The 12,882-nt window shown below is 37.9% G+C and overlaps 2 protein-coding genes and 1 long non-coding RNA gene across 5 annotated transcripts in view; 1 reads left to right on the forward strand and 2 right to left on the reverse strand.

The window, feature by feature from the left end:
- Positions 1-12,882, reverse strand: part of LOC133595387 (uncharacterized) — a 50,196-nt gene that overhangs the window by 18,679 nt on the left and 18,635 nt on the right. The gene's annotated exons all lie outside the window — the stretch shown is intronic.
- Positions 1-12,882, forward strand: part of cnnm1 (cyclin and CBS domain divalent metal cation transport mediator 1) — a 42,960-nt gene that overhangs the window by 14,873 nt on the left and 15,205 nt on the right. Inside the window, exons 2-3 of the mRNA XM_061947804.1 lie at positions 6,685-6,828; positions 12,141-12,278. Coding sequence (XP_061803788.1) covers positions 6,685-6,828; positions 12,141-12,278 — 282 coding nt within the window. The remainder of the gene's footprint in view (positions 1-6,684; positions 6,829-12,140; positions 12,279-12,882) is intronic.
- On the reverse strand, positions 374-3,315 carry LOC133595236 (uncharacterized). Of its 3 annotated transcripts, none has more exons than XM_072915661.1 (10): positions 2,632-3,315; positions 2,404-2,544; positions 1,998-2,318; positions 1,697-1,900; positions 1,439-1,598; positions 1,209-1,315; positions 1,014-1,112; positions 871-936; positions 707-781; positions 374-603 (listed from the first exon to the last, which is right to left on the reverse strand). In XM_072915661.1, exons 1-4 carry the CDS (start codon positions 3,122-3,124, stop codon positions 1,863-1,865), a joined length of 993 nt encoding a protein of 330 aa, XP_072771762.1. In that variant the 5' UTR covers positions 3,125-3,315; the 3' UTR covers positions 374-603; positions 707-781; positions 871-936; positions 1,014-1,112; positions 1,209-1,315; positions 1,439-1,598; positions 1,697-1,862. The 3 variants fall into 3 exon arrangements, with proteins under 3 accessions (XP_072771762.1, XP_061803974.1, XP_061803902.1); XM_061947918.2 differs by having other exon boundaries at positions 375-603; positions 1,026-1,112; XM_061947990.2 differs by lacking the exon at positions 871-936 and having other exon boundaries at positions 1,026-1,112.

Genomic DNA, 12,882 nt, shown 5'->3' on the forward strand with positions numbered 1-12,882 from the left:
TTTTGTGCTATATTGTCAGGACTAACACTCAAACAGAAAATTCAACAATAATTCTTTATTAGTGATAATTATAATACAATAGAAATGGAATGCAGTGGTATTTACGTCTGTTTTTGTGCTATACTGTCAGGACTGACACTCAAAACAGAAAATTAAACAATAATTCTTTATTAGTGATAATTATAATACAATAGAAATGGAAGTTCTGTCATCCGGGAGGAGCTCAAAGTAAAGCCGCTGCTCCTCCACATCGAGAGGAGCCAGATGAGGTGGTTCGGGCATCTGGTCAGGATGCCACCCGAACGCCTCCCTAGGGAGGTGTTTAGGGCACGTCCGACCGGTAGGAGGCCGCGGGGAAGACCCAGGACACGTTGGGAAGACTGTCTCCCGGCTGGCCTGGGAACGCCTCGGGGTCCCACAGGAAGAGCTGGACGAAGTGGCTGGGGAGAGGGAAGTCTGGGCTTCCCTGCTTAGGCTGCTGCTCCCGCGACCCGACCTCGGATAAGCGGAAGAAGATGGATGGATGGATGGAATAGAAATGGAATGCTGTGGTCTTGGTCGTGCGCGTCAGTGTACTCCTGCCCCTTCTTGTTGGTTCTCTTCCTGGAAGTAAATAATTATAGATATTCACAAATACAACAAAGAGCACTGGAATGTAGATGAATTGAATTCAATTAAAACATGGCATAATTTACTCCTTGTTTACCTGCTCAATGCTCACTGGTCTCACTAGCGTTTGCTTGGTTCTTTTCCCTTTCCCTGTTTTCTTCTTCTTCACTTCCTGCAAGTATTTATAATTGCAAATTCAACACAGAACTGGGATCTTTATGAATTGAATTAAAACATTGGCATAATTACTTAATCATTTACCTGGTCACTCATCTCACTGTCCCTTTTCTTTGTACACTTCCCTTTGCCCTTCTTCGCCGTCGCTTCCTGCAAGTGTTTATAATTGCAAATTCAACACAGAACTGGGATCTTTATGAATTGAAATAAAACATTGGCATAATTACTTTATCATTTACCTGGTCACTCATCTCACTGTCCATTTCCTTTTTACACTTCCCTTTGCCCTTCTTCGCCGTCGCTTCCTCTTAATTCCTCCTCTTCTCCTGCAAGTAGTTATAATTGCAAATTCAAAAGACATGCAGTGGAACTTCAATAAAATGGAATTCAAAATTGGGATATCTTATCATAATTCTCCGTACCTCAAACTTTGAACCTCCCTTTCGAAAAGTGGCCAGTTTCAGGACCTCTCCAAGCTCACAATCTACTTCAGCTGTGGTCGTCTGTTTGTAAACACCCCTGCATGCCTCTGGAATCACCAGCACAATTTAGAATTCCCTTTAGAATAAATACCGTAATAATAACAGCTAGATCGACCTTGTGAGCATACATGCAACATGTTCAAAGATGCAAACCTATTATTAACACTTACTTATTATTATTCTGTAAAAGGGCAAGTCCTCAAACGCCACTTTGCCTGTCTTTCCACGGAGACCAAGCTGCTCCAGGACTTTGTTTGTGGCAATTTTCCTCAGCATTGTCCTCACCGTGTCTGCCAAATTCTGCCCACCAAGAGCAGTAAGAGCTTTCACCTATACAAATAAATAAACAACAATATTGTACTTGATTAGAACATGTTTTTTGATAACTGAGCAAGATAATTTTGCAGTGGGGAATTAAAACTAATTACCAGCTGCTTTCTGAGCAGAAGATCAGTGTCGAGCTGTTCACAGAAGGTCTTAAGCTGCTCAAGAGTCTCGAAAGGCTTCTCAATGAGATCTTGAACATCCACAGCTTCTGGCCCCACAGACTGTGCTGCCAGCCCTCTCAGCATGCGCATAATTTCTCCCTGGTTCTCAACTATTTTTTTTAACTTTCATGTTTAACTGGAAAACTGCAAAGACAACAAAAGTCAAAGAGGTAATTCGTGTTACTGGCCGTTGTAACAGCCTGTTTAACACCACCTATCAACAGTTAAATAGCCAACTAACGTTCACTTTCAAGGGCATTCCTGCTGCTTCTTGGAGTGGTCTGGTACTGACTCGTACTGGCTGGAGTGGTTTGGTACTGGCTTGAGCTGGATGCATGATTCCTGTCTGGACTGAGCCTGTAAGTGCTGCTTCTCGCTGGGCTGTGAGGTCGGCCTGGATGCCTTGGAGTGGTGTAGTATTGGCTGGTACTGGCTGAAGTGGTCTGGTACTCGCTGGAGTTTGGAAAGTTCAATGGTGGGAGCACTGGCAGTGGGGGTGCCTGGATGAGGATCTGTAATTTCTCTTTTCTGCACTTCTTTTTTGGCCGAATTTCCTCTTCGCCTAAACCAACGAAGACAATAACATTTATGCACCACTAAGTAGTGTTTGAGTATTGTAAGTAAACAGTCTTTGAAAAGTGACTAACCGTCAGCATCAAACACATCTTCCTCATCGTTTCTATAACGTTCAGGGGTGATGTGGCTCCATTTGGTTGACATTTCTTCTTCCTCTGGGCTCGAAAACATTTCAGCTTGTTTTTCATATTGAAGGGCCTTGTCAAAGTCTTCTGAAAAATTTCAAAGTATGCTGATGACTCAAGATGAATTATATTGTTTAAGATATACATGATATGACTTTGACAATATTCCCTTACCAGTCAATGTTTTCCTGAAAACCCGAATTGGCAGCCTAACCCAGACTTCTTTGTCAGGAATCTCAGCTCTCCGGATTCTGGAGTGGGTAGGATTTGGCTTTGGCCAATAGCAGAAGCTATTCTGAAGATAAAATAATCCAGACCTCAAAATATCTTCAAAGCAGTCACTATCACTCTCATTTTCTGAATCAGATGACAAGGTGACATGATGGTCGATTAGTCTCCAATCAGCATCATTTTCATCAGGCTCATCACTATCAGGGCCACTGTAGGTGGCATTGTCAGCACCCGCGGCAGTGCAGGAAGCAGTCTCCGCAGCATCCATGTACTGAAGGGTTGTCACTGTTTCTGGAGTTGTAAAGATTGTCGTGTCATTCTCTTGCTCGCTATCATCACTCTCTAATTCTAAAGTTGACTGTCGGCATTGCTTCTTCAAATGCCTAGTTGTGGCAGCCCATCTACGCTTATAAGCCCTCTGTTGAAACTTCTTCATTGTGTTGTTTATTCTATAAAAAACAAAAAAAAACAAGGAAAATGGGTTGCCCTATTATCGCCCACATTTTTACTATATTTTGCTAAAAACATCAAAATTAATTGTATTTTTATTTGTATTTTTTTGTGACTCCTTATTACATCCAGCCATAGAATTATACATTAAAATAAACATATTTGAAATAATTGATTTTAAATTATCATAATAATTCATTTAAAATGACCATATTTAATTATTAAAATAATAGCTTGTTTATCAACAACTTTAGCATTTTATTCATTACATTTTGAAACTCTCAGAAGCCAAGTTATGTTATATTCCTTAATATTTATTTATGCAAGTTTGAAGTGTCAATTATCTAAACACAGTTTTGTTTGCATATTTTCAGGATGTAGGTATATATATATATATATATATATATATATATATATATATATAATGTGTATGAAATACTTGACTTGGTGAATTCTAGCTGTCAATATACTCCTCCCCTCTTAACCACCCCCCACCTCCCGAAATCGGAGGTCTCAAGGTTGGCAATGCTCAATAGCTTCAGTTTCTTCTTCAATTTCGTTTTCGCTACCTGCCTCCACACTACAACCATCAGTTTCAATACATGCGTAATCTGTTGAATCGCGTAAGCCCCTGAAATCCGAGTCTGAATCCGAGCTAATGTCGCTATATCTTGCTGTTCTATCCGCCATGTTTGTTTGTATTGTGACGTCACAGGAAAATGGACGGGTGTATATAACATTTTTTAGGGATATTGCGTAATGGGTAAAATTTTGAAAAAAACTTCGAAAAATAAAATAAGCCACTGGTAACTGATTTTTAATGGTTTTAACCCTTCTGAAATTGTGATAATGTTTAACAGAACGTTCAGGCAACATTCGTGCCATATGGACCTCAAAATATGACACTGACGGGGCAAATTATTGTTTAACTAGGCTACAGATAGATCCACCCTTCTTCAGAAGTCATTCGTTGGTATTTGGAAACTATATAACAGCCAATATGCACGAGAAATGCATGTTAGTTTATATGGTTCCGGCAGTTGAGCATGGCGCGCATTTGACACAACGCTAAAACCGTAAAATGGTCTGAAATGAATCATGTAGGGTAGAAATTGTTACACAAAAACGTGCTTCATATTTCACTCTTTCTATCTACTTACATGTGATCAATGGATGGCGCACCGTATTGCCTGATTATCGGGATTCTGGAATTTGCAGCGTTGTCGAGCTTCGTCTTTGTCTCACGGAAGCTTCTACGCGCATGCGTGAAGCCTTGACTCAGCTCAGCTGACGTCAGATTGTTCGAAAAACACAACACGTTCGCGGAACGTTAGGGAAACGTTACTACATAATGTATATAAAGTAAATTTGCGAAAAAAAACATTTCGAAAAGCCTAACGGTCGCTGTTTCCATTGCAGGCAAATATTTTGTGTGTCAGATAGGTTTTGATATGTTCTGAGAATGTTCTTAGAATGTTCTCATCTTGCATAACCAAACGAGAACCATACAGTAACGTTACGCTAACGTTAGGTGTTACCTGGGCAGTGAGCTGCACAGAACCCAGTGAGGATGAGGTTAGCTTTCAGTGTGAATGGTGGGCGATACTGATAGTCCACACCAGACTGATACTTTTTGCTCGACATGTCACATCATTGAATAATGTTGTCACTACTTTAGTGCAAAAATAACGGCAAAAAAACACCACATTTTATTTGTCGACAATTGGCACTATTTTTATAATTTGTTTTAAATATATTATTCTACCCATAATAATCTGATCGCTAATCTATTTTCATGCATTGACTGTTTTTTTATTAGTTTAATATCACACGTTGCAGTGATACACTGCTAAAAATGCAACAAAAAACAAACAAAACAAAAAAATTCCATTTATTTCAAAGATAGACGTGTTTTAGGTGTTTTTATCTTTAGGGTCTGTGGGATAATCTAGTACAATTTGAAAACTTTAAGTACAGTTGATTTTAATCTGGACTTGAACTAATGTGGTGAAGAAAGGTTAGATATGACTATTTAATTTTCACAAACACAGAAGATAAAGTGTTTCACAAACCACAGACTTTGTTGTAAAAATCTTCACACAACATTTATATACATATTTTTGTTAAATTGTTGTTTTTTGCCGTTATTTTTGCACTAAAGTAGTGACAAATTATTCAATGATCATGCCATTTATTAGTAAAAAGTATCAGTCAGGTGCCGTCTATCAGTATCGTCCATTATTGGAATCTGAAACTAACTTCAGTCTAGGTAACAAGACTGTGTTGTAGGCGCAAACTAGTGTTGAGTGTAGGCAGAGGCAAATTAAAGCAAAGTTTTAACAATTTTAATGATTTTGCCCGTAATTTCTCTATTTAGCGCCGCCCTAGTGGCTCCCTGGAGCTTTTTCAAAAATGGAAAAAGATGAGGGAAAAATATATTTTTTGTTTTAATATGGTTTCTGGAGGAGGACAAACCTGATACAAACCTTCCTAATTGTTACAAATATGTTTAAACTTCACTGATGAGAGTAGCTGGCGGGCGCCGTTCTGTCCTACTAATTTTGGCGGTCCTTGAACTCACCGTAGTTGTGTGGATATGACTCAACAGTTTTACGTGTACAACTTTCTCCGACGCTTCCACCGAAATACATTTTTATTCCACTCCTTCTTTGTCTCATTTTGTTCGCCAAACGTTTTATGCTGTGCGTGAATGCACAAAGGTGAGCTTTGTTGATTTTATTGACTTGTTGGAGTGCTAATCAAGCATATTTAGTCACTGCATGACTGCAAGCTAATCAATGCTAACATGCTATTTAGGCCAGCTGTATGTACATATTGCATCATTATGCCTTGTTTGTAGGTATATTTGACGTCATTTAATTTCCTTAATTTATGTCCTCTGTGTGTTTAATCTATATGTGCATGTCTCATGACTAATTATGTAATATTGGCTGCATTTCTGATAGTTGTTTGTGTGCCATGTTGTTCCAGACGACAGCAAACGTTACCCAGCTTGCAAAGATTGTAATAAATCCACTAGAAGAAGACAGCCTGACGTTTCCTTTAACTTGGACACACACATCTATACCTTTGGCCATTCTAAGACAGTCATTTCCAGAAGTTATCTCACCCTCTGCGAAGACTAATTTTTCTAATGTTGTAAAAATGTGGAGAATAAATATTAACTTTCAACATTTTTGTCAACAAAGATTTGAGTCAGCCTGCGGCACACAGTCATTTTAATAGTAGGCTAATTTAGCTAATTTAGACACTTACATCATGTGTTGCCTTCATTATAACACTTATATAAGGCATTTATTTTTTTATGTCTCCAGACAGAATAGTTTTTTGTATTTTTGGTCCAAAATGTCTCTTTCAACATTTTGGGTTGCTGACCCCTGAGTTAGGGCAATGCTTTTTGCACATTTATAATAAAACTTGTTTCTCCCCAAGTGAACTAATGCATTACATTTTTGTGCTATATCCTCATTTGAATGAGCTTGTATAATATTAGTCATTATAATCATTATCTCCTGGTCGATGCAGGCAAGTCGCACCTGGCTGTGGTGCAGAGGGTCAACAATGAGGGCGAGGGAGACCCCTTTTATGAGGTGATGGGCATCGTCACCCTGGAGGACGTCATAGAGGAGATCATCAAGTCGGAAATCGTGGACGAGACGGATCTATACAGTATGTATATTAGCCCTCAAAAAAGTGTTTTATGATGTCTTCTGAAGGGACTATAGAAAGTAAGTCCCGCCAAGTCATTTTGTTTGGCCCGCCTAAAGGTGGTTTCCCAAATTCAATACGTATTCACACTGACCTCTTTCAAGGTCACACAATCACTGCTGGCATGTTCACAAGGCTAACTAGTTGCCATATAGGACTATCTTCGCTTACTATATATACCGTATTTTTCGGACTGTAAGTCACAGTTTTTTTCATAGTTTGGCCGAGGGTGCGACTTATACTCAGGAGCGACTTATGTGTGAAATTATTAACACATGACCGTAAAATATCAAATAATATTATTTATCTCATTCACGTAAGAGACTAGACGTATAAGATTTCATGGGATTTAGCGATTAGGAGTGACAGATTGTTTGGTAAATGTATAGCATGTTCTATATGTTATAATTATTTGAATGACTCTTACCATAATATGTTACGTTAACATACCAGGCACGTTCTCAGTTGGTTATTTATGCCTCATATAACGTACACTTTTTCAGCCTGTTGTTCACTATTCTTTATTTATTTTAAATTGCCTTTCAAATGTCTATTCTTGGTGTTGGGTTTTATCAAATAAATTTCCCCAAAAAATGCGACTTATACTCCAGTGCGACTTATATATGTTTTTTTCCTTCTTTATTATGCATTTTCGGCCGGTGCGACTTATACTCCAAAAAATACGGTAAATGTATTCATTCTTTCCGTTTTGACAGAAAAAAATACATGTCCTGCATGCAATTGCATATATTTGTATTTAATATTAAATAATAACCCGCGACCCTGAAAGGGACAAGCGGTAGAAAATGGATTAATTAAATAATAACCCGCGACCCCGAAAGGGACAAGCGGTAGAAAATGGATGGATGGATGGATTAAATATTAACCTGCGACCCTGAAAGGGACAAGCGGTAGAAAATGGATGGATGGGATGAATTAAATAATAATGTAACAAATATTGATATCATGCAATACATTTGTTTCTTTAAATGAAAATAAATACTCAAATATCTGCTTGACCTCTATGAATCTGTAATAACTTTATTCATGTTAATATTGTAATGATAGTTGCATTTGTATGAATTTAGTTTGGAAAGTAGTCATAATTGGTAGTAATAATTAACTATCAGCTTTGTGTTTCCTAATAATCTATCGGGGTCACGGGATGCTGGAGCCTATCCCAGCTGCACCGTTGACATGTTACCACCTCATCGCAGGCCAACACAGTTGTAACAATATTATACATTACAACCTTTTTTTGTTCAAGTGTAAAAAAAAAAAATAAAAAAAAATAAAAAAAAAAATATATATATATATATATATATATATATATATCTGATTGACTTATGATTTCAGAGCAATTAATGCAATAAATTGTACATTGCAAAAATGACAATAGATTTTACGGGGGAAAAAAACTGGCAGCTCAGTTGCCAGAATTTTACCATTAAAAAAATAGCATACATGGTACTGTTTTTCCATTTACAGTAACACACCATGGAAACATCAACTGTAGATTTTAGGGTAATGACAAACTGGCCGCTCATAAGCCATAATTTTACCGTGAAAAAACAGTGGTACCATTTTGCTATTTAGACTTAGACAAACTTTATTGATCCACAAAGGAAATTGTTCCACAAAGTAGCTCTGTTTCAAAGGATGGAAAGGGTAAGGATGGAAATGATAATGCAGGTATTAAGTAGACTAAAAATGTACCATAGTAGCAATATAGAATATAACATATATGTAATATTTACATATTATATATACAGTATATAATATATACTGATATATTATATTATCGTATTTTTATACAATATATATAATATATAACAAATCCCAGTTACCATGTAGAATATTACCGTATATGTACAGGGTAACCGCGGGGTCTTAAAAAGTAAAAAAAAAGTCTTAAATCCAATAATTTTAATTTAAGGCCTTAAAATGTGTAAAATTCTCCTAAGATCTCAAAAGGTCTTAACTACGATTTTGAGAGGTATTAACAATCCATTGACGTTATTTTTATTTAAAACATGCATAAACTTCAGTCTAGCTTTCAAATGTTTTGTTTGTTTTTGAGGACGCGATAACGTAACTACACAATCACTCTGTCTGCACACACTGTTTTTCACAACTTTGTGCAGATACAGTAGTACTGTAGATGTTTTCATCGGTTTGCTCTATTCTGACAGCCGAAAAAAACATTACCAAAGTTAAACATTTAGCTTTAGCATAGATGCTAACTGTCCCTTTCACAGACAATATATTGTTGCGCTTTCCTCTACCTTTGCTAATGTGGATATTTTGTGAAAACACTTGATATGAAGCACTCTGCACCTTTTGCAAGAAAACACTTCTATAGCAAATCTGAAAATTGGCTGTTACGATGTTTGCTAATATTGTTTTCAATTAGTTTACACTGGAGAAGCTCCTGGTGTATTTAGTTAGTTTAACCATTTTGCTTTCCAATGTGAAAGAGCAGTGGATTAATTAATGTACTTAAAATTCATTCCGGACCTCTGATTTTACTTTGTTGTTGTATTTTTTGTCCGTATGGCTGTGAAATAGCTTAAATTATTTTCAAGATGGTCCTAAAAAAAGTCTTAAATTTGACGTGTTGAAACCTGCAGAGTATGTAACAGTTGCAGGAAAAAAAAAAAGAAAAAAAGGGGCAGCATTAAATAAAGACTAGATCCAGCAGAAAATATACATTATTAACAAAGAGAGTTACCGTATTTTTCGGAGTATAAGTCGCACCAGCAGAAAATGCATAATAAAGAAGGAAAAAAACATATATAAGTCGCATTTTTGGGGGGAATTTTTTGCCAGTCCCTTACAGATTTCTCGCTTACTCCAAACTTTCTTTCTGCTGCCCGATTTCCGTTTTCCGCTGCATGTTTCACTACTTCCAGCTTGTAATCTGCAGTGTATGATTTCCTTTTCGGTGCCGTTTTTGTTCAGCCCTTCTCAGGTTTCATAAGTTACCGCCAATGTTGAAATGATCAATTTTCATAGGTACGGAAGTAGTAGCAGGTAGCATTTTTTTTCCCACAATGCACTTCTGCCATGGCTCGCCCCCGCCAAATTTTTATTGGTTGACGTGTGTGTATGTGACGATTGCTGATATACGCCTAGTCTCTTACGTGAATGAGATAAATAATATTATTTGATATTTTACGGTATTGTGTTAATAATTTCACACATAAATCGCTCCGGAGTATAAATCGCACCCCGGGCAAACTATGAAAATAACTGCGACTTATTATCCGAAAAATACGGTATACAGTAATGTGATGTAAAAAAAAATATATATTCTTAAGTAATTATAATATTAACATGCTGTAAATTCTATGATAAAAATAGTTTTTGAGAGTATCGTATTTTTCGGAGTATAAGTCGCTCCGGAGTATAAGTCGCACCGGCCGAAAATGCATAATGAAGAAGGAAAAAAACATATATAAGTCGCACTGGAGTATAAATCGCATTTTTTGAGGAAATTTATTTGATAAAACCCAACACCAAGAATAGACATTTGAAAGGCAATTTAAAATAAATAAAGAATAGTGAACAACAGGTTGAATAAGTGTACGTTATATGAGGCATAAATAACCAACTGAGAACGTGCCTGGTATGTTAACGTAACATATTATGGTAAGAGTCATTCAAATAACTATAACATATAGAACATGCTATACGTTTACTAAACAATCTGTCACTCCTAAGCGCTAAATCCCATGAAATCTTCCTCCCCGGTGTCGCTTCTGGTACGCGCCGTTTCCTAACTTTCTGCTGCTTGATCGCCATTTTCTGCTGCATATTTCACTACGTCCGGCTTGTAATCTGCAGTATATGATTTCCTTTTCGGTGCCATTTTAGTTCAGCCCTTCTCAGTTTTTATAAGTTACCGCCAATGTTGAAATAATCCATTTTAATAGCTACGGATGTAGCAGCAGTTAGCATCCCATGACCCACAATGCACTTCTGCCATGACGCACAATGCCCTTCTGCCATGCCCCGCCCCCGCCGAATTCTTATTGGTTGACATGTGTGACGATTGCTGACGTGTGTGTGACGATTGCGGACATTTGCTTCGTCTCTTACGTGAATGAGATAAATAATATTATTTGATATTTTACGGTAATGTGTTAATAATTTCACACATAAATCGCTCCGGATTATAAATCGCACCCCCGGCCAAACTATGAAAAAAACTGCGACTTATAATCCGAAAAATACGGTATGTAAAAAAATATATACTGATCAAATGCATATGCAACTGTATTATAATATCATGAGGCGAATCCTTACACAATTATATTTATTTATTACTCACTCTTGCAAGCGACCCTCGGAGGACAGCCATAACATGCGACGTGGTCCTCAATAAAAAAATAAAAAAAGTTTGACACACCTGGTCTTAACGATTCACTGAAATTTTCACTTTGGCCCTTTGAGGCAAAATGTTTGGGCACCCCTGATTTACAGTAATATCTAGGCTATGTTAGCATTTTTGCATGAATAATTAAGAGTGTAATCACTCCGCTTCCACCTCCTGCTACTCATTAGTTTATTGATCCCTGCAAGCTGTCACCCCTGTTGTTCACAGCGCCCTACTTATGCATAATGAAATAAATCCAATCCCCATAATCCTTTAATTGGCCGGCTGGAATAGAAACGCCAATCCACCCCTGGCTGCTTTCTCCGTTTCAATAAATATATGTTATTGAAAAAGTAGTGTGTGGGAAGCCGCATATCCAGTAATGACATACAGTGTATGTACCGTATAGAGGAGATGATCACTTTCCACTTTGCACTGAAGGCATGTGACAGATGTTCCTGCAGCAGGCGTGTAATACGTTTAACTGCCTTCACATCTGCAGGGGATTAGTCCGTTCATCAATCAGGTACAGCAGGGAAGGGATTCATATGGCCTCATTCCTGGGTGGATCTCGCTCGCAGGAGAGGAAGTTAATCATTTTGCAATGCAGTCTGCTGAAAATGATGCAAAGCGCCACTCTACATAGCAACTGGCGCTGTGGTCAAAGTTGGAATTGCCACAAAACACATTTTAAAGATACTCAACATTGTACTGCCATCTGGCGGCTAAAGTGGATAGCACACCCCTCCAATTCGTCACGTTTCATGTGTCAGGTAAACCGTAATGCATGGGGGCCATATGAATCCCCTTCTTACTGTGTGTGTGACCTTTGTTTGTAAAAAACAAAACATACTTATACTAATAGATATTTACCTCTTTTTTCTGTGTTGCCCAGCTGACAATCGGACCAAAAGGCGAGTGTCGCACCACGAGAGGAAACAGGACTTTTCCATCTTCAAAGTGGCAGAAAACGAGCTGAATGTGAAGATCTCGCCCCAGCTGCTGCTAGCGACGCATCGCTTCCTGGCCACAGGTACAGTGGGGAAGGGACTCATGTGGCCCCATTCCTGGGTGGAATCAATCATTTTGCAATGCAGTCTGTTGAAAATGATGGAAAGCGGCACTCTACGTAGCAACTGACGCTGTGATCATAGTTGGAATTGCCACAAAACAGAGTTTAAGATAATTAACACTCTACTAACGTGGACAGTGCACAGACCTCAATTCGTCACGTTTCATGTGTCAGGTCAACCGCGACGAGCCTCTAAAATCAAACAGCGTTCAACTTGCAATTCAATGCTTTTGTTATTTATAACTAAAACATTTTCACACTTACTAATGACAAAATTCAAGTTTAGTGTGGAACAGAATATGTTTGACCTCCGAGGTTGAGTTTGGAAAAAATATTTTCAACCTCATTTACCTGCATGAAATAAAATGTGAATAAATGTGTCCTTTAAAAGCTTTATTAAAAAGGTACAGGAAAAATAGTGATGGGTAAATGACGCTTCAGTGAGGGTGTGGCACACTCACCGGCTGTATTGACGCTACACTGACGATACGGTGTTGGTGTTTCATAAAGGCGCCATCTGCTGGGTTAAAAAAGTCACTACTTTTGACCTGCAGATAAAATTCAT

This window comes from Nerophis lumbriciformis, linkage group LG02 (assembly GCF_033978685.3).
Source record: "Nerophis lumbriciformis linkage group LG02, RoL_Nlum_v2.1, whole genome shotgun sequence".
Classification (NCBI taxonomy): Eukaryota; Metazoa; Chordata; class Actinopteri; order Syngnathiformes; family Syngnathidae; genus Nerophis; species Nerophis lumbriciformis.